This window comes from Grus americana, chromosome 15 (assembly GCF_028858705.1).
Source record: "Grus americana isolate bGruAme1 chromosome 15, bGruAme1.mat, whole genome shotgun sequence".
Classification (NCBI taxonomy): Eukaryota; Metazoa; Chordata; class Aves; order Gruiformes; family Gruidae; genus Grus; species Grus americana.
The window spans coordinates 1,321,054-1,344,444 of NC_072866.1; the positions used below are offsets into that span (position 1 = coordinate 1,321,054).

The 23,391-nt window shown below is 58.8% G+C and overlaps 1 protein-coding gene across 3 annotated transcripts; it reads right to left on the bottom strand.

Annotated features, from left to right (window-relative positions):
- Positions 1 to 2,926: 2,926 nt before the first annotated feature.
- Positions 2,927 to 21,275, bottom strand: PRR35 (proline rich 35). 3 transcript variants are annotated; one of them, XM_054843706.1, is made up of 3 exons: positions 21,097 to 21,275; positions 7,782 to 9,429; positions 2,927 to 6,745 (listed from the first exon to the last, which is right to left on the bottom strand). In XM_054843706.1, the coding sequence occupies exons 2-3, from the start codon at positions 9,401 to 9,403 to the stop codon at positions 5,812 to 5,814; spliced, it is 2,556 nt and encodes an 851-aa protein (XP_054699681.1). In that variant the 5' UTR covers positions 9,404 to 9,429; positions 21,097 to 21,275; the 3' UTR covers positions 2,927 to 5,811. The 3 variants fall into 3 exon arrangements, with proteins under 3 accessions (XP_054699681.1, XP_054699679.1, XP_054699680.1); XM_054843704.1 differs by having other exon boundaries at positions 7,782 to 9,493; XM_054843705.1 differs by lacking the exon at positions 21,097 to 21,275 and adding an exon at positions 9,923 to 10,257 and having other exon boundaries at positions 7,782 to 9,493.
- Positions 21,276 to 23,391: the final 2,116 nt, after the last annotated feature.

A 23,391-nucleotide genomic window follows, 5' to 3' on the forward strand; every position in this document is an offset into this window, starting at 1 on the left:
GTCTCAGGCTGGGCTGTCCATCCATGCGGCCGCATTGCGCTTGTGAATCAGCCCCCTGCCAGGTCTCAGCACATCTGGGCTGCTTCCCTGGTGTGCCACCAGCCTGGGGATGACACTTCTGCCTCGAGGGGAGTCAGCATCCTCCCCTGCTTGCTCCTACTGTGCGGACGCTTCCAAGCAAAGGGAGGGACAAGGCTGAGAAGGGGACTGGGGAAGAGACAAAGAGGATGGTGTTCCTCCTGGCCCTGCTGGTATCTTCCAGGACACTTTGCTTGGAGCTTCTGAAAACACCACCGCTCATGGGGAAACTCCCCCCAGTGGGCAGTTATTTGGCCAAAAGAAAACCTTGCATGCCTTTCCCCAGGTGGGAAGCGCAAGGTGGGCTGGGACAGGCTCCCTGGGACGATGGGGACCCTTTGGGGGCAATTCCTGATTTGTCTTCCCAGCTCCAGAGTGCTCCCAACCTGGTATCTCTGCAGTTAAAGAGTGCGCTGCACTCAGCCCTGCCGCCACTGCAAAGCCGGTTCATTACCTCCCTCCTGCCCGAGACAGAGCAATTCTGCTCCAGGTTGTCTTTGCAGCTTCAAACGTCTGCTCAGAAATCTCCTGGCCGACCTTGGCCCTTCTTTAGTCCACGTTTGGTAACTTTCCACTGCTCCGAGCTCTGGCCTGCCCACGTTGGGGTAAGAGAAAACTGGTTGTGCTGGGCAGGAACCACTTCTCGTCCCCAGCTGGTTCCACCTGGTAGCCCACTGTTACAAGTGAGCGCCCAGCTCCCCGGCCCTGCCGCAGGTGGGTCCTGGGATGCACCGACACGGCCGGCCGGGCAACCTGCAGCAGGCAGGGCACCTCGGCGCTTGCCTTCCCCCTGTCATTTCAGCCACATCCTCTGGATTCATGTGGTCCCAAATCACTTGGATATCCCCCACCCGGCTGCCCATCGGCAAGGGTGTGTCTATTGGTGTGTGCACCTCACCGTGGCATCAAACATGTCCCCTTTGGTGCTACAGCAAGCACCCTGCCAGTGTGCGGCAGCACCCTCTTTCCCTGAACATGGGGTTGTATTGACCCCATCGTTTACTTGTGGGTGAACCCAAGGGCGTTTGCAGCTCAGTCCCTTGGACCATGGTTTCCCCTGCCAGGCTGGGGTGCGGCGGGAGGAAGCGATGCCCACCGCAGCCCCTGCTGTCCCCCGTGCAGCCCGGGCACTGTGCCTCTGCAGCAACTGTCCTGTTCCAGCATGGGATCCATCTCCCAAATTTGCCCCAAGGCCAGGGAAATCAGAGGACAAGGCATTTTTGCAGGGTTTGTGGGATGCTCCCACCTCCTTCTAATGAGAAGCAGCCTGACTTAACGTCCTGCCACCCTGCCCCACAAACCATGGCCCCATCCCCGTGTCCGGGGGTGCCTGGGTTGCCCCTGCGCTGTCTCCCCTTGCTGGTAACCCCAGCAGCACATCAAGCTGGAGCTCACGGCCATGCCAATGCAGCTGGAAAACTGATTGGGGATGCAGTAAACCCACCCTCGGCGTCCTCGGCTCTCAGCTTCCCTGGGGCCACGTCCTTGTGCTGATGGGATGGGGAGAGCAACAACCTCCTCTTTTACAAGGAACCTTGAAATCTCGTTCCTTCCACTGCCTTGCCCGAGATAAGCCTTCCCCGAGGGTTTGTTTATTAGGAAACTTTCCCCCCTCCCAATCCCTGAGCTCTCCTTTGCTCTTGAACCCGGAGGAGAAGGAATACTTGAGCAGGAGCAGCTGTACCCACCTGGGGTTAGAAACCCATAAAAGTTGTGCAGCCTCATTGACCAGGAGCTGCTGGGCTCGGAGCTGTGCTGGGGACCTGCTGTGACCCCCGTCTCCCCAGCCCTGGGAGAAGGGGGGCTGCCGGCCTTGGCAGGGCAGGGGAGGGATTTGGCTGGGTCCTCCAGCTGTCGACTGGGACTGGACTTGGCTTGGCAGGAAAGTGGGGGGGACACGCAAGTAGAGGGACTTTGGTCAACCATGACCAAGAAAGATGGCTATCGGGCGGGCCTGCAGTAAAGGGCAGGTAATGGCTGGCTATCAGATGCCTTTAGGGTGACCAAATAGCCGTGTAATGGGCCCTGTGCTGGAGTGGGCTGAGGGCCCTGGGGGTGCAGATTGCAGACTGGATAAGCCACCCTGGTAGTTCAACTCCCATCCATTATTTAAATGCAAAGGTAAATGCTTTCATCTTTTCAACTGGAACGGTGCCACCAGCTCAGCCACCTCCTGAAGGTCCCATCCTGGTGGTCCTCAGGCAGGCAGGAGTCCCTGGGCAGGGGACTGCCCTGGACAGCCACGGCAGGGCAGGGAGGGGAGCCGTCCCCTCTGCGGGGGTGTCACCAGCACCCCTGGGGACAAGGTGCAAAGGCTGAGTGGCAGGGTGGCACTGGGGACGTGGGACTTCACCACGCACCCTCCTCTCTGCTCTTCCCTGCACCGGAACCCGGGCTCTGGCGCTGCGACCCCATGGCCCAGCCGAGGAAGCTTGTCAAGGGACTGGGCTGCCTCTTCCGAAGGAAAAGGCTGAGTGTGCGTGCAGGGACTTCTGCAGGGGGAATCAGGACCCTTGTGGCTCCCATGAGGGCATTTCTCCTCCTGACGACTGCCGTCAGACGTAGCGGACTGCCCCTCTCCCCAGCACGGGACAAACCGGTGGGGTCCCAGTGCTGATCCAGCAGAAGAAAACAGTGAAAACCCACCCACGTAAACACTGACCGTGTGCGGCCAGCGTCAGCATCTGGCCGCATCCTGCTGGTGGCTAACCCTGAGCCTCTGAAACCCAGGGACTGCGTGACGGAGAGCCATGGCGTGGGGCTGCTGCAGGATCCGGCCAGAGCAGGCAGGGCTTCCCGGCGAGGAGAACAAAGCAGACAGCAGCAACTCCTGCTCGGAGGTTTTCCCTTTAATGGTTTGGTTTTTGTTTTGTACATTCGTAAAACTGTGAACAATAAATACTGTGTGATTGGCCTCCACCTCCCCCTTGCCTCCCCGGCTTTCTGCGGAGGCGAGGGAGACTGTGAGCGATGTGGCGAGGGCTGCCAGTGCCAGTTCTGCTCACGGTAGAGGTGCCCGGCTCGCAGCGTGGGCACCAGGGAGCAGGGCAGCATCCCAGCTCGGGGTGGCAGGATGGAGTCAGGGGCTGGGGAGGGAGAGGTGACTTGTGTGCAGGCAATATCTCAGCTAAAAAGGGGTGAAAAGCAGCACTGCCTGGTGGTCTGGGCATGGATCTCCTGCTGAAGCTCAGGACTGCTGGTCACAGAGCTCAGCTACCCCTCTGGTGTCTTGGACCTCCAAGGTGCCCAAGTTCAAATGGGGATCTGCTAGGAAAAACAGCATGATGCTTGGGGCTGGGAGGAGATGGGGCTCCTGGGCGGGCAGAGGGACCTACACGTTTTCTTGTTCCTCAGAGGAGGTAAAGGCCGAGTGTCATGGGAAAACAGGGCTCTAGCTCCCTGGCTGCGCCTGTGGGTGCCCTGCTGTGCGCTGGATGGGGGTCCCATCATGACAGATGCACGGAGAACCTGGTGTGGGGGAGAGTAGGGAGCCCTGAGATATGGGAATGAAGAGGTGCTGGCGTGGGGGACAGCGGCTGCCAGGGCTGTGTGAGTGAGGGAGATGGGACGGGGTGGGTGACAGAAGGGCACAAGGTGGCAGAAGAAGCTGGAGAGAGACTGGCAGGCTGCTGAGTAATGTGAACAAGGTGCTTGGTATGGAGGGGGCCGCTGTGCTGACGGTGTTAGAGCATCCAAAGACGACAGCACTATTCAAACCCAGAAATAAAGGCCCAACGCCACCTTCCCCTGGGCTCTGGGATCGAGGATCCTGCACCCAAGCTCTGGGGTCTGTTCTGGTGGGATCTCATGACCTTCACTTGGGCCTTGTGGGGCCAGGGCCATGGTGGGAACGCGGCCCATCAGAAAGATCTGGAGCTGACTCAAAAGGGCCATGGTGCTGAGCTAAGCATCTCTCCTTCTGAATGCCCTCCACACCCCCTGCTTTTCTCCAGAGAGGAGTGACCAATAACTCCACAGGCCTGCATGCCCTAAGCAATGTCCTTGAGTGAGAAATAAACCCCTTTGATGAGGTGGAAGCTTTGTCTAGAGAGCAATCAGGTGAGAAGAGTCAACAATTCCTGTTGTCTGGGTCCATCAAAGTACTTGGGAGTCCCAGGTCCCACATGTGGGCTTGCCTTCTTCAGCCACCCATAGTAGGATTGTCCGGTTTGTGCCCAGAGAAGACCCAGCATCTAAAGCTCCCTTGATGTGCTGTGTAGGTGCCTTATTTGTGGCTTTCCTTGCTGTCCTCTTTGTCCTCCCCTCCTGTCCCCCATCCGGACTCTTCTCATTGCAAAGAACAAGCCGCCAGGTCAAGTCGATAGAGGCCCTGGGTGCTAACAGGAGACCCCACCATGTCCTGAACAGGGCGTGTGGATGGGAGAGGAAAGGATGCCTGGCTTTTCCAAGCTGAGGAGAGCACATTATACCTACCACAGTGCGAGGGAGTCCAAGAAACCCTGGCCCAAGCATGGGGACATCCTGAGCCAGAGCAGATGCTGCTCAGCAGGGTAGCAGGGGACAGGAGGTATGACTGCCCTGCGGTGGGTACCAGCCTGCCCAACAGAGACAGCGGGCCTCCAGTGAGTGTGGGGAGAAGGTGGCCTTTCAGGAAGGCAAGTGCTCATCCCGCAAGCGGCAGGCACCTGCCTGGGCGGTTGTCTCTCGGGTGCTCTGGCTGAGGGATGGCTGCTCAGCATCGTTCCAGCTTGGGACAGGCCAAGTGTGTCCCTTCACAGTTGTTTTTAGGGTCTTTGCCCCTTGAGCGGTGGGGTTCATGGCAGCATCATCTCACCCATTTTGCTGTCCCATGTGTCATCATTTGAGGGATTAGGACTAGTGGGCAGGAACTCATGGGAGCTGTACTCTGCAGGATCAGGGCCTTCGTGAGGAACGTGTGTCGTGTCTGCATGAGGAGAGGCCATCGGGCCAGAGGGAGAGAAGGTCCTTTCTGTGTAAAGGCAAAAGAAGGAGCCAGACACTGGAGGACCAGTGGGCAGGAACAAGTCCCCACAGCCCAGCAGTCCCCACACATGGCAAATGCCCTTGGCAGGAGAGCTCAGGACCCAGGTGTGGAGCTGTGGCAAGGTGGCTCCCATGTCGTCTTGTCATTGTGGCTGGAGGATGTTCTTTTCTCCACAGTGCAGAAAGTACTTGGCCTCTGGGTCCATCCAGCTGGGCATCTGATTCCCTGCTGTGACCCTCAAAGCCACCATGGGGCAAAGCCACCATGTCTTTGCTCTGTACAGGGTGACAGACGCAGTCTGTTTGAGCACAACCATGGCTGGACCAAGGCTTGGCCTTGCAGATACCCTGTCCGTGGTCCCTCCCCTGTCCACAGATCATGGGAGATGGGTTGCAAAAGTCCCTGAGTGTCTCTGATGGGAGGGCTGGATGAGCCTTCTGCTGAAGGTTTGGTGCTTTTAGCACTTTTCTGGTTTTGCCTGCTAGTGACTTCTCATTTGAAGGGTGCTCCAGGACCAGGGAGCTGAGGCTGTGGAGCATGCAGAGCCCAGGAGCACCATCCTTGACACTGGGGTAGGACAGGGACTGGTTTTTTAGACCTTGTGGAGTCAGCCGGGGGAGCTAGCTGGGACCCCATGGGATGTGGCCCCAGCTGGGCAGTGGTTAAGCTTTCATCCATGGGGAAGAGGGGGAACAGAGAGGTGGGACACTAGGAGGGTGAAGCATGAAGTGATCAGTGAGATCCAGGAGCTTTCAAGCAAGGTGGACTTAGGGGTCAGCATGCAGAGGGCTGTGGACACACACTGTGTCTGTCTCACTGGGAAGGCTGCAGGACAGGGAGCGCTGCATGGCCCGGCAGCCCAGGGACCCATCCTCGGTGGTGACCGGGAGCTGAGGGCCCTGGGTGGCGCTGGGTCTGCCATCAGAGCAGAGCAGGACGCTGGAGTCTGCCTCGCACTTGGTGGTACGGCTGTAGTAGGGCTCTATCACATGCCGGAGCTCCAGGGGCATGGTGAGCGGCAGGACCTCAGCCTTGATTACAGTGCCCAGGTGGGCTTCGGAGGAGGATGCCCGGAGGCTCTCAGAGCGGCTCATCTTGATCAGCAGGTCGATGGTTTTGTTCTCGGCCTCGAGGAGGCAGTTTGGCAGCCCCTCCCCATCTCCAGCCTCCCCGGTGGCCATACATTTGTTGAGGGCCCCTTGGTCTTTGCCATGGAGCTTCTCACTTCCCAGGCTTATGTTGCAGGGCTCCTTCTTGGCCTCCTTGACCTTCTCCAGACCTTCAGAGGATCTCTTCACCGAGAGGTCCAGAGGCCCCTCGTGGGGTTTGGTGGCTTTCTCCAGTGCCTGGTGGATGTGGTAGAGCTCCCTTCGGATTTTGACCAGCTGGTCCCTCAGCTCTTTTTGCCCAGGGGTGTCTTCCTTTGCCAGATCAGACAGCTTCTTCTCCACCTCTTGGTACTCTTCTAAGGTTTTGGACAGGTCCCCGATAAGCACAGTTGTGGCCTCAGAGTCTGTCATGGTGGCAGAAGTCTCTTGGGGTCTGCTCTGCTTGCAGAGGCCATGGTCCAGGCCAGCACCCACAGGGGGAAGAACTTCAGTGTCATTGCCCCTCTCCGATTCCTCAGGCTGGCCTGCAAGGACCTCCATGTGCCAGTGGTCCAGGGCCTTGGGGATGTGGCCAGGGTTGGCCCTTGAACCACTGCAGAGAAGAAGTATACAATCAGTAGGGAAAGAGATAGGAAAATCCTTGGGTGTATGTCCAGGGCCAGCATTGCCAGATTCAGCCAGGGTTCCTCCACTGTCTGCTGCCAGCATGCGGCCCTTCCAGGAAGGGCTTTGGTCTGAGAGCCCTGGCTGGACCTGCTCCTGGCATTGTTCTCCCAGGAGGTGGATGGACCCTGACACAGCCTGTTTCGTGACACCCAACAAAGGGAGAGATGGTGCTAAGTGATCCCACCTCAGCTAGCCAAACCTGGATTCTCCTCCTTCTTGGAGCACTGGAGAACATTGATGGAAATGGCCATCGCACAGTCCTGAAGGCCCAGTTGGAGGGGATCTCTCCAGCCAGCCTGAGAGCAGGGAAGAGGCAGGAGATAGAAAACCATGGAGAGCTTTTCCAGAGAAAGCTCCTCTGGGTGCCAAAAACAGTTGGGTTTACAGTGACATTTTTCTTGGAGCCACAGCTGGACTTGCACAACCAGGGGAGGAACTGAAATTTCGTTAAAAGGAGCTGTGCACATTTCTAGCCCCAGGTAAAAGGAAATGTTTGGAAACGTGACCCTCCCTCTGGGCTTTGAAACCAGAAGGCAAATCAAAGGAATGCAAATGTGAATGTTTAAAAATAGGCAATGATTGTCCCAGCAACCCTGGGATATCTGGGGACCCAAGAGGAGTTTTGCTGGTGCCTGGGGAGTGCAGGTCCACACCGCACAGACACCACGTCGCTTCTGGCTCTGTATAAAACAGGGGAAAGCGAGGGACAGCAAGTGGTGATGTAGCCCAGGTGGTTGGACACACCTGAGGGCTATTCAGGTCCTTTGTTTCCTGGAGCACAGAAAGCCCTGCTCCGAACGGGCATTGGTATGGACCACCAGCCTGGAGTGTGCTCCACCCTTGGAGACTCATCTCAGGGTTTAGAGGCAAGTGGGGGGGATCAGTAACACAATGGGGCATGAAGATGATGTTTAGGGCCACCCAGATGTGAGGAAGAGGCAGAGACATCACAGGCACCTTACCTGCTCTGGTAGCTGAGTTTTCCAGGCATCAGCTTTTCGGGTCCTATCAAATCCAGCCCATTGGCAGTGAACTTCCTCTTCAGGGGGTTGCCTGGAGGGCTGCTGGTCTCCAGACAGGTCACCACCGGTAACTCTGTCTTCCGGACATTGCTGGGGGCAAAAGCACCATCCTTCATCGCCACCATGTTTTGGTAGATGTCAGTGGCTGGCTTTTTGCGTAGGTTGTTGAGACCCAAGGCTAGGTTGCTCTCCTTCTCTTGGGACAACCATTTCTCCTCTTCCTCCTGCCCCAGCATGGCAGGGTGGCTGAGCTCAGAGGCTGGCTCCTCTCTGACACCTTTGGACCAAGGAAAACCCGTCTTCAGAACTGGTACCTTCAGCAGCCCTGGTTTGGTTGGCTCACTGGGAGGTTTGGCTTGGGGCGGAGTGGGCATGACAGAGCCCACCAGCTGCTGGGCTTCTGGCTTGCTGGAGGACATCTTGCTTTCAGTGGAGCCAAAGGTGTGCTCGAAGAGCAAGGGGTAGTAGAAGCGGGGAAGGAAGGCTGAACGTTCGGGGCTCTGCAGAGGCTGGAAGTGGGAGGCGTGGGGGTGCATCAGCTGCGCCGTGGAGGCCAGGAAGGGCAGCTGGGCCAAGTGCGGGTGTGTTGTAGCACTGTTGGCCATGGTGGGGCTCAGGTAGGAGAAGAGACTGGGGTTCAACGGGTAGTTAATACCCAGCAGTGAGAGGTTGAGGCCCTGAGGTTCGTGGTAGTCACTGTAGGCTGGAGGGGGGTAGCATGGGATGATGTTGCTGTCGGTACAAGGTGGGGAGACCTCAGGTGCGTTCCTCCTTTGCCCATTTGCCACCAGCTTCCACTGCTCCATCAGGATCCCGCTGCTGGCCAGGCATTTCTTTGGCACTTTGCAATGCTTTGGCTTAGCATCTAGGTCTGGGGAGGCCATTTCCCTGCTTTTCATGACATGGTTCTTGAGGGAGAAGACATCCGTGATGATGAAGTCGGGCTCCACCTCCTTGCAAGGCTTGTCCCTCTTGTTCTTGAAACCGAAGACCAAAGTGTTCACTTCTGGTTCAGCTGGGTCACCTTGGCAACCTGCCTCTTCGTTTTTCTCTTTCTTCTCCCCCGCATCCATCTCCCTCAACAGACCAGTAACATCCTCCTCCTCCTCTTGGAACAGGCCACCTTCTTCGCCAGCCCCTTCAGCAGGCAGGATCTCCACCCCTGACATTGGCTTGTCCTCATGGCCGTCCCTGCTGGAGGCCTGCTTGGTCCTAACCGACCCTCCCGACGTGGCCGAGGAGTCGCAGGTCTCCTGCTCGTCCCGCCGCCTGTGCAGGCGGGAGGTCTCGGTTGTGTGCAGGAGCCGCAGCTCCGGGTGGAGCAGATTGCCCTTCTTGTAGGGCCAGTCAGATTCGATGAGGAGGGAGAGGGAGTTCTTGCACAGGCTGTACTTCATGTGGTTGTAGAGGTGGGACTTCTCCATGCAGGTGAAGGGACATTGGAAACATTTGTAGTTGTACGGCTTGCCCCATGGCCTTGGGATGTAGTGGGGCTTTTTCGGCTTCCTCTCCTTGTGCTTGTAGACTGAGGTCAGCTTGCAACCCACGTCGTCCTTGGACATGGTGGCGGGTGCCTGGAGATAGCTCCCTGTGGGAACGGAGGGGCACGGCGTGTCAATCTTCCCACACCTCTCTGGGAACCACGATGTGCCCTGGAAGGACAGCACGGAGCTGTGAGGGGTGCCCGTGGCTCCCTGGGGAGGTGGCTCTGCTCCGTGGGCACCTCCTGACCCCAGAGAGCAGAGCTGCTGCGACCTCGGTCTGGACCTCCCGTGTTTGGGATTGAAACCCAGGCCAGTGATGGGATGTTTGCCCAAACCCTGTTGGTGTGCCCATACGTGCTGGCCCCATTATTAACCCTCTTCTGTCAAACCACCCCAGAGGAAAAGGAAAACAAACACTATTGAAGGGGTTGAAGCTAAACCCCCTCAAGCTGACACCAAAGCTCCCAGCTGACCTGCCCGCCCAGCCGGAGCCTCTCTGGGGCAGCCCCAGCCCAGCCCAGGGATGATTCCTCTGCTGAGGGCAGGGAACGAAAGAGAAGCCCTCCCGCAGCCCCGAACGCTGTGCTGGGCACGGACCTGCGCAGCTTTGCTGTCTCCTGGGGTGCCGCAGCGCCGGAGCCGACCGAGATGTTCCCAAGCTCACGTGCCAAAGCTGTTGCAGAGCTGAGCTAAATGCAGATACCTGCAACCCTGCACGTGAACGTGCAATCATGGTGCAAAGAGGACAGTTGGATGGACAGGCTGGATGGGGACAGGCTGCGGACTGAGTGCATCCCACCTAGCGTTGCTGCTGGAAAGGCAATCCTGCCTGCCCGGCGGTGCGGGGCTGACCCTGTCCTGCGTCCCCCTCCTGTGCCAGGACAGGGATGATCCAACCTGGAGAACCATCTGGGCTAAAACACACTTCCCCGCTTCCAGGTGTCTTCCCTGAGGTCGAGAAGTCTGGGACACGTCCCCCGCAGCCCCCCGGCGCAGGGCTGGCCCTTGTGTGCTCCCCACCACAGCTTCCCCGGGGACGGCAGGGTCGCGCCTGTCCCGCAGCCCGTCACCCCTCCTGCCCCGGGAGCGGGCAGGGGAGCGCAGCACCCCAACTCCTCGCCTCCCAGAGGAGCCGGATCTGCAGAGGGTCCACGCTCACGAAATCGGGCTACTCCACAGATGGCCAAGCAGCAATCTCCCGCAGCCCAGGGCACCCAACACCGACGCACCCGCCTGCGTCACCCCTCCAGACGCTGCTTTGCCCTGGAAGGACTTGCCGACATCTTCCCCGTTAGAACAAAAACTTGCATTTCTCCTGGGGAGGACAGCGAGTTTGAAGGCTCATTCTGCATGAGTGGGGCTTATTTCTCAACGGCCAAATCCTTCCTGCACACAGCAGGTCCTGGTGCAGAGCTCTACCCCAGGAGCCCCTGCAGCCAGGCTGGTGTGGAGATGCAGAGCCCGGGAAGGAGAAGGGGGCAGCAGCATCTCCAGATTGCCACCGATGTGGCAGCTGGAGCCATTCGGGGAAACAATCTGCTCCCCGGCTTTTGGGGAGAGGGAGATTAGCTTTGCAGGATGGGAAGGGAAAGAGCGTGTCTCTGCGCACTGGGGCACCAGGATCAGGAGCTGCCCAGGACCATGCCCAGCCCAGCTGTAGCCCACATCCTTCTGCACATGGCCTGGGGGGCTTCCCCACGGGGCTGGGGGGGAGCATTGCTGCTCCCGGGGGGATATGGGCACAGCAGGGCTGAAGAGCTGGGATCAGAGTGGGATGGGCAGGGAGGTGGGTTGCCATGAGGCCCCGCGATGCTCTCCACCTCCAGGGGCTGGGTTGCTGGGCTCACCGCACAGCCCCACGGCCCCGTGCTTCCTCCCCTGAGCATCCTGCTCCGGGTACACATCGCTGCTCTGGCCACAGCCTGGAATGCCGCTTGCCCTGCAGGAGCGGTAGCCCCAGGAACAGTCCCACCAGCCCCGTGCCCAGGCGGCGGCTGTGCTGGGCTGAAGGATGCTCCGTGCTCTGCTACCCACTCTCCTGACCACCCGCACCAAGGGGCATCGCCTTCCCCTGGGAGCATGGTGAGAGCATTTGTGTGGTGGGAGAGGGAGTTACCTGCGTAGGACTCTTTCCACTTTCTTCCTGAGGTTTGTCATTAAACAGCAGAGAGTATCTCCTGCCTGCGATGGGGACAGGGAACAAGTCGTGCTGTGAATTCCCCAGTGTGGTACAGGAGCCTGCGGGGCAGGCTGAGCTGCGGGCAGGGTTTGGGAACAGCCCTCTGCATGCCCACGTGTCGGTTGAGCTGGAAGCTGACCCTGCCACTAAGATCTGCTCTTGCAGAAAATAGGCAAAAACGTCCCCTTGTAATGAACCTGTGTCCCCTGGGATTTCGAGGGGCGCTCCAGGGGTGCAGACCTGACCTGCAAGCACCCAAAGCTGATTTCTCCCATCACAGCGGGATGCACAGGCAGAGCTCGGGGCCTCCTGCCTGCAGGTTCACTACAGCAAGCGACAGCCTGCCTGCCTGCCCGGAGGGACACGCTTGTCCTTGAGCCCTTAGACACTTTCTGTGTGCGTCACGCTGGCGAGCCGTGAGAGCCCTGCACACACCCTGCGGTGCTCGGGGGAGCAGAAGGGGTGCAGCAGCTGTGCAGGATGGGGTCCCTCTGAGCATCGCTCCCTGGCTCCAGCCACCGAGCCTGGGGTGCCCCGAGCATCCTGGATGTGGCTCTGGTCCCCTGCCTCATCTCCCCGTACACCCACCCTGCTAGAGGGCAAGGAACAAAGAGCGGCTGAGTGGGGAGCCGGGCGCCTCGGCCCCACTGCGATGCACGCCGCCTGTTTGCAGGTCAGTTGAACAAACATTTGCTGTTTATATGCCAGAGGCAGATTAAATCTTTGCTGGGAGACTGGAACTGGTTGTTCCATTCCTGCACACCTGATCCTCCTCCTCCAATGCTGCTGCGAAAGCCGTTTGTTCCCCTCCTGTGCCTGGTGGTGCGGGGGATGGCAAGGAGCCGTCCCGTGCGGGGACAGGCAGCTTGGCTGCTTCCACCTCCCTAACACCGCAGAGAGGAAAAGCAAGGGAGGACAGGAGGAAAGAGCAAAGAAAAAGAAGGGGAGAGGGTGGGAAAGTGCCCGGCGTGCGAGCCAGGCAGGCTCCGGCGGAGCAGAGGCATCCCCAGAGCCGGATCAGGCCCTGCGGAGCCGGGAGACAGGCATTGCGGCTCCTGGTTGCTGAGCAGTTCCCGCACCAGCAGATCTTCGTGGTCTGCTGAGCCTCTCTCTGCCACAACACATTATTTCCAGTGGGCTGTCAGCTGCGGCGGTGGGGGCCGTGCCTGGGGGCAGCGCGCGGCGGGGACCACGCACCTGTGCCTGGGAATTGCAGCATCCCTGCTCTCCTCCCCAGGACCGCCAAGGGGAGGGGGGGCATGGTCAGATGGAGAGAGCGGAGTGGCAAGGGGAGAAGAAAGAGAGGGAGAGACAAAGGGAAAGAAGAAGGGAGAGATGCCCAGGAAAGAGATCTGCAGTCCCCGATGCTCCAATACTTAAAAAATCCCAGCCCCAGCCTGAGCTCCAGACACAGGGATGCAGGGAAGTGCGTAAAACGTTGGGGCAGCTGAACTGCATCGCATCAGCCGTCCATCTAGCTCTTGTCTCTAATAACCGTCCAAAGCAGATTCCCAGGATGTAGGGCAAGCATCTATGGTACTGCTCCAATTTTCCTAACCCCTCAGCCATCACAGCACATCCCTGCAGCAGAGCGAGTGCCGCTGCATGCAGCGCGAGGCAGTGACCATCCCCACTGTGAATCTGCACGGGCTTCTCTTGAAGCTGTGGAAATGTTCAGCCCCCAGAGCATCCTGCAGCGGGGAGTTCCCAGCACACCATGCAGAGCTTCATCCTTCAGCTTGTTGGTCCCCACAAGTTTGGTTTGATGCCCCCCTCAACTCTTTGGCTGGAGGAAGCAGCCACCATGGTCCCTGTCTACCCTCCAGCCATGTGGTTGACCATCAAACCCCTGCTTCACCGTCTCCTTTCCAGGCTGAAGATGGACATAGACCCCCCTGAGCCTCCTCTGGGTCTGCGGCAGCCGTTTGCAGGAAGGGGCTGGGTCTGGCAGGTTTCCTGTACCAATACAAACCAGCTCTGCAGCCCTCTCCACCCGTGGGTAGGCAGGGGAGGCAGAGACAAGACTCTGCTGAAGTGCAGCAGCCTGCTTCAAGGACAGGTCTTCTGCAGCGTGTGTGTCCATCAGAGAAGCTCTGCCACTGTGAGCTTGTCCTGATCTGCTTTTGCAGACCCCCACGAGAATTTCTGGCTGGAACAAAGACCCCATCTCTCAAACTGATGTCCTCTCTTCTTTGCCACTGTCCTCTGAGTTCTCCAACGCTGTGTGTAGGCTGCCAGGGAGCTGCAATGCTCCCATGGAAATTGGCTGCCCTCAACCTTTCCCAGATGGCCGTAGGACATGGTGTGGAGGAAGGGGCTCAAGAAAGGTGCTGAAGTTCTTCTCCACTCAGTGATGCTGGGATGAACCTCCTGCCTCGCACTTCGTCGTGCAGCTGTGGGCTCCCGTGGTCTTTCATGAGCTGGTCCTACCCTGCACGGGTGGGAATTCGTGTGCAGTCCCCTGCACACCCAGCACCACTGCAGGGACAACGCTTCCCTGCACCTACGTCCACCCGGCTGCTTCCTCCTGGGCTGCCCAGGTCGCTCATGCTCCTGGGGCTCAGCATCACGCCAATCTGTATGGTCCCGGCTATTTGTCGGCAGGAATTGCCATCCCGGGGAGCTCTGATGATGGTGCTCACCAGGACGGTACAGCGGGGGGCAGGGGGAGCGTGGCTGTTCTATGGGATCTCACACTAACCATCCCTTTCCTACCCCAGCTCTCCCATTCTGATGCTTCCCGTGGGGTTTTATCCCTTTTTGGCCAGCGCCAAGGCTGGAGCAGCCAAGCAGGCATCGCCGGGAGGGGAGCGGGTGGCAGCGGGGAGCCACCGATCGATGCAAACCACTTTCCCTACGCTACATGCTTTTGCCACAGGGGCTGCTTGGCTATTAGCAGATATCGGGTCCCTTTTTCTTTTCATAGCCTGGGGTTGTGTGATTTGAGCTTTTAAGCGTTTATTGGAGGCTGGGACAAGGGCAATTGGCCATGGCAAAGCAGCAGGCACTCGGCAAGAGGAGGGAAGCCTGGCCGGTGGGGCCTGGGAGCTCTGCACCCCCCAAACCTCCCCCCATATGGCGGCTGTGTGCTGAACTGCTCTTGTAAAGTGACTGTGGGAAGCCATCCTGCTCCTCCGCCTTTGGGGGTCCCTACATCAGCGGCTTTGAAACTATTCCCACCTCGAGATGTGCCTGCCTCTGGCTTGGTGTCAATTGTTGCACCAACACCTTTTCTCTTCCCAAAGCCACATCTTCAGGAGGGCCTGGGGTTTCCCATCTGCCCCAAACTGCCAATGCTTCCGTGTCTGCCCACCCATCACATCTTTGTGTGCGAGGCCCAGAGGCTCTGACCCATGTCCCGTAGCTCAGCGTGGCTCTGCCACCAGGAGAGTTCTTCATCACCAGTTGCACCTCTCCATGTGTGGGGTCACCAAACCATCCTGGGGGCAAGCCAAAGTCAGACTCATGGTCTAAAAATCTGATAGCATTTGGATTCCCAACCTTTAGTTTTCCAGCATTTGGAGGGATCTGGATTTTCTGGTTGGGAAAGCTCATGGTCCCTTCCCAGGCAGCTTTTGGTGATGGCCACCTGCAGACCAAAGCCAGTCTGTAGCCCTTCCCAAACACCAGCCCAGATGAGAGGTGGCTCCGTTTTCTTGAGCACTGCTACCTTTCAAACTGTGGGCTGTCTGGGATCACCTGCCCAGCCTTGGAGTGTCCTTCAGGCCAGATGATGAACTTACTCCCTGCTGTGTGCCAGAGCCACAGCACCTTCATGCATACAAGTCTTCCCTAATTTTGGGTCAAAATCTTCTCACTTCTGTGCACTTGTTCAAGAGGTGTTTCTATGTCTCTGACCCCTCCTGAGCTCCTCTGCTTCTAGCCTCCATCCCCAAAAAGCAGCTGTCTCTCCCTGAATCTCAGTTAGCCTGAAGACTCCCCGGGGCAACCCCAGCATCCTATGAAAAGCACGCGTGGTGGCAGGTGTTCAACCAAGTGACAATGGGTTGGAGTCATTGTCTTCTGCCTGTGACACACACAACACAACTCACAGGTTCCTGGAGAGATGAGATCAGGCCGTCACAGCCTCCAGGCTACTCTCCAGAGATGCGAGGGTCCTCCACCGCAAAAGGCTTTCCTACCACAGCCTTTCCTGCCGCAAGCCCTTCAGGGGAAGAGATGTACATCTCCTGGTGAGGAGATGTAAGACTGTCTCTCCACATTATATCAACCACCCGCACAAGCTTGTGCCTGGGCCCCACTACAAGAGTTTCCTACGTCTTCCTCCACCTCCACTGGGCTAATGGAGCCCCAGAAGACCACAGGCTCCCACACCATGGAGTCAGTGGCTCAATGGCAAACAGACCTCCAAATCTGTGAAGGTAGCATCAGTGTCCAAATGAAAATGTGAAGGTGGATAGAGGGGAAAGTGGCTGTGTGCAGGCCAGGAGGGTCAGCAGCGTGACTGGCACCCAAAGGTACGTGGAGGAGATGATGTCCAAGGCTGGCATGGTGAGCAGGGGAAGAGGATGAATGTCTGGAGAGAAACGGGGGGGTGCTTGAGGAGTGCATGCAGCTGGAATAGGAAGGTATGGTCCAGCTCTCCTGCACAGTAAAGTCTGTGTCACGTCTGTGACGTGCTGGGTTTCTGGAGGTCCAAATGGCACCAGTGTTTCCTTCCCTGTTCCCAGGGGCTGGAAGGGTGCTTGATGTAGTCACCTTTGTGCTGGACATGATATACTGCATATGAAAAATTTCCATAGCTTCTTCTAGTTTCTATGACCTCTGAAGTTTCTTTCCCCACTTACAGCTTTCTCCTTCTCTTGCTGGTCTGACAGTCCAGGATGGCGTCCCACTGCCTGTGACCACTGCCCTGGCAGATGCCCTCTCAGCCTTCCCCTGGGCAGACCTTTGGGGATGGTGGTGCATCTGCAGAAGCCCTCAGCTCCTGGTCATCCAGGCCCATCCCTCCCATGTGCTGCAGCACACAGGCAGCAGTCCGTTTCCAAAAATCCACCTCTTCCTCCCACCACAGACCAAGCCACGTGAGGGTCCTCAGTGTGGACACAGACATTAGATCGTCTCTTCCGCCCCATTGCGAGCACAGGTCCCCAGGCTGGGTATGGACACAGTGCACCCTGCCACCTCCCCTGCAAAGCAACGAGCTCTGTCACATAACGAGGTGCATTTTGTCACCCCCTGACCCATCAGAAGGCTCCATGACCTTCCCAAACCTCTGGAGTCAAGTTCCTCAGCACCACTACTCAGAAACCTCCTCCTTCTTTTCACTTTCCATTTATCCTTGGACAGTTCACACTCCTTAAATGCGCTGGGGAAGGGAATGATAAGAAAGGAAGGAGATCTCCTCTCTGCTTTGCTTTTGTTGGCCTCACAGAGCCCAGTTCTTATCATGTCTCCTAAGACACCCCAAAGGTGGCACAGGTTCCCATCTTGATATAACCTTTCTCACATCCTGAGCTCTCTCCCATGACGTACCTGCTGTGCTTGCACTAGCTGCTCAGGTGTCCTGCTGCACCTAATTGGTCTCCATCTTGCAACCAGAAAATTCTCCCTATTCCAGTTCAAATCCACTTGATTTCCTCTGGGGACAGGGGCAGAAAGCCTTCACTGCTGCTCTGCCTGCCCACCTCCTCCCTTGCAGTCCAACCCTCTTCTGCTCCTGTACATGTCCGTTGCTGCATCCTCACTTGCCTCGCCTTTGCTACAAGAGAGGATGTCTTCACATGGACGTCACAAGAACTTCCCTCAGCCTTCCCCTCCATGTCTTCATGTGCCCATTCAATGCTTTCTGCTTTCTTCAGGGTCTTTCCCATCCTCTCCTCTCTCGGTTCAGCTCCCAGTAGACAACGCTCTGCTCATGTGATGGATGTGGCTCCTTTCCTGCAAAGCTGCCTTTTAGCCAGATGGCCCTGGACGTGTCCTGCTCCATCCACTCCACCCCAGACACAGGACTCTGCACTTCCCTTCGCTGACCTCTGGCAGGTCACTGCCAGCCCATTTCTCCAGCGCAGCCAGGAGCTGCACTTTGCATTGCTCAGCACAACCCGTGGAGCCTGGCAGTCCAGCCAGTTTTTGACCCACCTTGTCCTTATGTCTCCAGTTTGGCCATGAGGATACTGCAGGAGACCATGTCAGGGTCCTGCTCAGGTCACATAAACGACATCCCTTTCTCTCCCCTTACCCAGGCAGCCAGTCGTCTCCCTGCAGGAGGTGGTCATGCTGCTCCGGCACGCTTTGCCTGGTAAATTCACCCTGGTGCCTCCTCCTTGTTCATGAGGCTGGAAAGGACTTTGAGGAGGACTTGCTTCACAGCCTTCCCAGAGCCCACCCTGGGCGCTCCCCGGTGGCTCTGGGTCGGCCGTGCCGCAGGGCTTGCCAAGCTGGGGGCCATTGTGTCCCTGCAGGGACCTCAGCCGAGCGTGGGATGGAGCAAGCAGTGCCTGGGGATTGCTTGGCTGTCCCATAGCAGTGTCCCCGGGGCTTCCCAAGCAGAGCCCTGCGGTGGCAGCAGCTCCTCCCGCAGCCACCCAGCCCTCCATTGGGGTGGCCAAAGAGCTTCCTCAGGGCCTCCTCGGGACACAGACCTGCTCGCCGGCACACTCGTTCGCTCCCTCCCTCCCGCTGGACCCTCCTGGGGGGGCAGGGGCGGGCAGGGCAGGAGAGGAGACCACAGGTCGTGGGGGACAGACCTTGGCACGGACAGAGGACACCCCTTCTTCTTCTTGCCTGGGATCCTGGCTCTCCCAGGGCAATCCCCAAAAGATCCCCCCTCCCCTAAGTTAGAGGACAGGTCTCTTTTTAGCCAAAACATGGCCAAGATGGGCCAGTGATTTCAACCACCCCTAGAAAAGGGGTCTGTTGCAATGCTGTCCCACACCCGGGGGGATGCGGGCTTGTCCCCCCACCCTCCCCTGCTCCCCCTGCCAGCTCCCGGTGTTGGCAACTGGCGATTTTAGGATGCAGCCAGCAAGGGAAATGTTTAAATCCCGAGAAGGTCTAACCAGCCACCAAGGAACTGCCACCTGCAAAGGGCTGGGTATGTTTAAGGTAAAAGCTGATAAACTAAACTGGTGTGGGGGGGTGACGCGCCAATCGGCAGCGGTGTGTGCAGTACAGACCGCGGCACCGGTGCACTTTGGAGACCGCATCTATGAAGTCCAGGTCGTTGTAAAACCCATTTCAAAATGGCCCCAATTAGGAACCTCCCCCGCTTCTCCCTCCACGTCCTTCCGTAAGCACAACTCCAGCTGCGAAATAAAAACCAAAAGGGGAAATGGTTTGCCGCTGGTTGGGAGAGCTTGGGAACAGCGAGGGAAGTTGCAGAGCGGGAGAGGTGGTTGGGATCGGCCCCAGTGAAGGGGCTGAACCAGCCAGAAGATGTCTGGCAGGGACGGGACCACCCTGACTCCAGGCCAGCAGGCAGGGAGACCCGCAAAGTCTGCAGGAGAGAAACTCTGGTTATTCCTGGGGGATAACACACTCCCAGCAGAGCTGGGGGAAGCAGGAGGGACACGGCCCTGGGAGGCGGTCGGCCAGCGGGGACCAGGGCACGCCAGGCAGCACTCCTCTTTGCAGCCGCTTTGCAGGCAGATTTCCCCCCGCAAACGCGCATTCCGTGTCGGGCAGGAAGATTTGGGACGCTGCGGGCTCAGCTGCAGGCAGCAGGCGCCTCTCTGCCTTCTGCCTGTTTCTTGATCAGGGTGTTTAGTCGGGGGTTTTTTAACGCGGACCAAGGCGGCTCCCGGGGTGGTGCTGCCTGGTGGTCTTGCTCCCTGCGTTTCCAGTTCCTTCCCCACCCCCCCCCCCAAAAAAAGGGGCAGAGCAGCTCAGCCCCTGGCCCCGCACCGTGGGCAGCGTTTGGGCTGCAGCGCGGGGACGGGAGCGGAGGGATGTCGCTGAAGGCAGAGGCTGCGATGCCGAGCGGGCAGGTAGCACTTGGCCACGAGATGACCCACCGAGGTCTGTACCGGCCAAGGAATGACCAGGAGAATGAATAACGGCCTGAGGCAAAGCCATCGGGACTTTACACGCCGGGATGTTATTAGCCTGTGCGTAAAGCGGGGAAGGCAGCTCATTAACCCGTGCTGTGCCGCGGGACCGTGCGACACGGCTGTGCAGACGCCTTTCTGCGAGTCCCGGGCTGCCCAGCACAACGTCGGCAGCACCAGAGGGTGCTGGGCCGGGGGTGCCGGGAGCAGCCGCTGTGATGGTCCCCAAGATGCCCATGCAGGGAGGGGGGTGACTTTCTGCCTCCCCCCGCTTCAAAGCTGGGTCCCCCCCAAAGTGCCTCTGGGTCGGACAGGGCTCTGAAATTCCTGGGGGGCTCCAGGAAGGGGTGAGAAGACCCAAGGGGGTTGGGGGGTGACACATCCACAACCTCCCATCCCGGATTTTCACAGAGGGGAACCCAGATCCTCCCCGTGGAGCTGGGCGAGCAGGACGGGGCAAGAGCGGGGTGACCCCATGCAGCACCCGACAGATGCCCAAATCCTCTCCCCACCCCGGTCCCAGGATTTGGCACCACCATGATACACATCTGGGACTTACTGACCTGATTTCCTTTCCCTTTTTTTTAAAGAAGGCTCTGACTGCCATGAACTGTTCCTCATTACGTGACTTCTTGATTTAATTGCCAAAATTTCTGTAAACATGCATGCTCTGGTGTGAGGAGATACATTCCTAGTCAACACCATTAAGCATTTCAGCAACTAACCTCCTCCAACAATTCAGCAGCTCAGTTTAGTTTTCACTTCCATTAAGAAGGATTTAGAGGAAAAAAAATACAGATAATACAGATAATATTGTCTTACTGCCCAGTTTCACCCTTCCCCTCCATTTGTATTTCTTTCTTACAATTGCAAATACTTATCATGTCTCCAAGCCTGCAGAAAACCATTGCTCTTCTTGATTGTTATATGAACCCTGAGAAGTAAATCCGTTCAAATGAATCTGCGCTCTGTGCCCGCCCAGGCTGGTTCCCGACACATTGCTTCATTTTTTAATGGGAAAGAAAAGTCAGACCTCTGCAACCCGCCACACGGTCACGGGGAAACCGTCCAAAAATCCGCCACAAACTTTCTATTGTCAGAGACTCGCGTGAGCAAATTCCCAGCGAAGGCAATCGGACATGTCATTAGGAGAGCAACCCAAGCAGAAAGGCCCCATATGACCTCCCCGGTGTCGAGCGTCTTTAATGAGAAGGAGTTAAAGGCTCGCAAAGAGACTGGCGGGGTGGATCAAAGAGCATCACTTGGAAACGATCGCATCCCTACACCCAGCGGTTTCTCTGCCTGTTCCCGCAGTTTGCACATCCCCTGTCCGGGTACCGGCTCCTGCCGAGGCACCGGCTGCGGCACAGCGCTGGGCTTTCCATGCGATGGCTGGGGGTTTTTTTTGGGAGAGTGCAAAACCGATGGGAGAAAGCAGCTTTTAACAGGGGGAACGTTTTTTATCCCCTCTGGGTCCTTGGTGGGTTTTTGTTCCCACAGTGAGACCCTCGGCCGCCCCCAGCGCCTTCCACCCCCTGCCCACCCCGTCCAGCCCCGAAACAGATTGAAATGTCAGGACTTACAGCTCGGCCCCTTTCCCGTCCCAGCTGGGTCCCTGCGTGGGGCCAGGAGGCTGCGGGGTGCCTGGGGGAGCGGGGCGAGGGCTGTCCCCTCGGCTGGGACCCAACAGTCCCAAACCCCGCCGAGGTGGGGGGCAGGTGACTTCCAAAGCTGCTCCCGAGTATTTACAGGGTTGTTTGCAGGAAACATCAAACTCCGGAACAGAAGCACCAACCCAGGAGTCATTCCCCCCCCCCCCCCCCGCCGTCCCTCCCCACCCTCTTGCTCGGTCTCATTTGTACCGATTTGCCCCGCAGGCTTCTCGCTGATTTGCCATGTCCCTGGCAGGGCTTCGACCCGGGAGGGGGAGCGGGAGCCAGACGGGGAGCGGATGGGGGGAGCCAGCCATGGGGAGGGTGGTGGGGAGAGGGATAGGCCAACAGGAGCCCGGCTTGCCAAAAGCAGTTCAGACCTAGAAAAAGCGTTAATGTGCACAGACGGAGCAGGCTGGGAGCAAAACCAGCTGGGCTGGAGGAGAACGTGCTCAGCAAGAGGCTGGTTTGGGGCTGAGTGCGTGCGTGGCTCTGGGCTGGCTCCTCGCTCCAGCCCTCTGCCCCCGGGGGGAGGCAGGGGTGGGAGAGGAAGGTTAGACGTGAAAATTCCCCTCCCAATGTCAACTTTTCCTATCGACGAGTGATGGGCAGGATGCCAGCCTGGTTTTCTCCGGCATTAAACATTTACCTGCTCCAGCCGGCAGCCCGTGCCCTGACAGCTCCTGCACCGCTTCTCCAGCGCAAGATACCCCCCCCTCTGCACGCGATGATGGGTCCCCTCGGGCTGGGACAGCCCCGCCATCGTCCCCACCCTGGGATCCCTGTGTGGGGCTGAGCACCATCACCCACGGGTCGAGACAGAAGCCCCCCCATGGGGGTGATTCAGACCTTGGATGCCCCCCTTGTCCCCTTGCAGGTCCCACAGTCGCGAGCCCCAGGCCACCCAGTTTTGGTGTCCGGTAGCCACCTAAGCCTTGGCCCTGGCTGCAAGGACCACGGGCAGCTGTAGCCCAAGAAGCCCCTTGCTAGATGCTGGATCCGGCCCAGACATGTGCCTCGGGCTGACCCTGCACGGCATTGTTTAACACAATTCCTTAAAATCGGACCCTCCCAGAACTGCCTGACGCTCTGGCCAGGCTCGGGGTGGGGGGGACCCTGTGTCCCCCTTCACTGTGGACCCACTGGCTCCCTGACACATGGCCGCATCCTCAGCTGAATATTTCACAGGACTCTGATGCTGGTGTCGAAGGGACGGATCCGGCAGGCACGGCAGCGCAAGGACCTGCAGCTGTCTCCGGTGCTCCCCTCGGCTCTGCGCCCCCCGTGCCATGGGGGGGGGCCCTGGCTTTGCTCTTGTCCCCAAGCCGTGGCAGGGACGCGTCCCTTCCCGGGCGCTTTGCAGGCAGCCGTCCCCAATCTGCCGTGGCGCAGGGCCACCTGTGCTGGCTGCCCACGCCATCTGTGAGGGGGGAGGTCGGGGGGAGTCGGCTGCTGTCCCCCCACCCGGGTCAGTGAGCAGGGGGACGGCCCCAGGGCGGGGGGGCACGGCTGACTCGCTCCATCCCAGGGTGCTGGCACTGCACCCTGGAGTGGAAGAGGAAGGAGGAGGAGATGGGGGCAGCCCCCACGCAGGTTTCTCTGCTGTGGGGCTGGGGGGGGGGTTCTGAGCCCTTTGGTGGGGTGCCTGGGTGGGGACAGGCTGCACCCTTGTCCCCCCGGACGGCTGAGGCACCGCACTCCCTGCTGCCTCTGGATCTCCCCTTGCGCGGCAGCAGAGGTGGACCCTGGCCGAGGTGTGTTTTAGGGGGTCTCTCGGATCCGGACCCCCCCGCACTGTTCACACAGCTGAGCACGGGGCGGGGGAATCACGGGGGGGTCCCATCCCCTCTGGCCCAGGACTGCCCCGGCGCTGGCACAGGGGTGTCCCGGGGGGGTGGGGGGGCAGCCCCAGGAGCGCGTTAGCAGGCAGGGGACCTGGACACAGCTCTGATGTGCCCTCCTGCTCGTGGTGGTGGCAGCCGCCATCCCCTCCTCTCTCCCTGCTCAGCTCTGGCAGCATCCCGAGAGCTCCCAGCCACGGCCGGAGCCCACCGTGCGTCCGGAGCCGTACAGCCGCCAGAGCCGGGCACCGGCAGGTTCATTCCAGGAATGCCGATGGGCGCTGCAGCAATCGCTGTCCTGCTCACAGGGGACATCGTCCTTTGATGAGTCGATAAGGAAGCCTGCCCTGCTCCTTCCTACAGGTAGCCGCAAAGTTTTATTTGT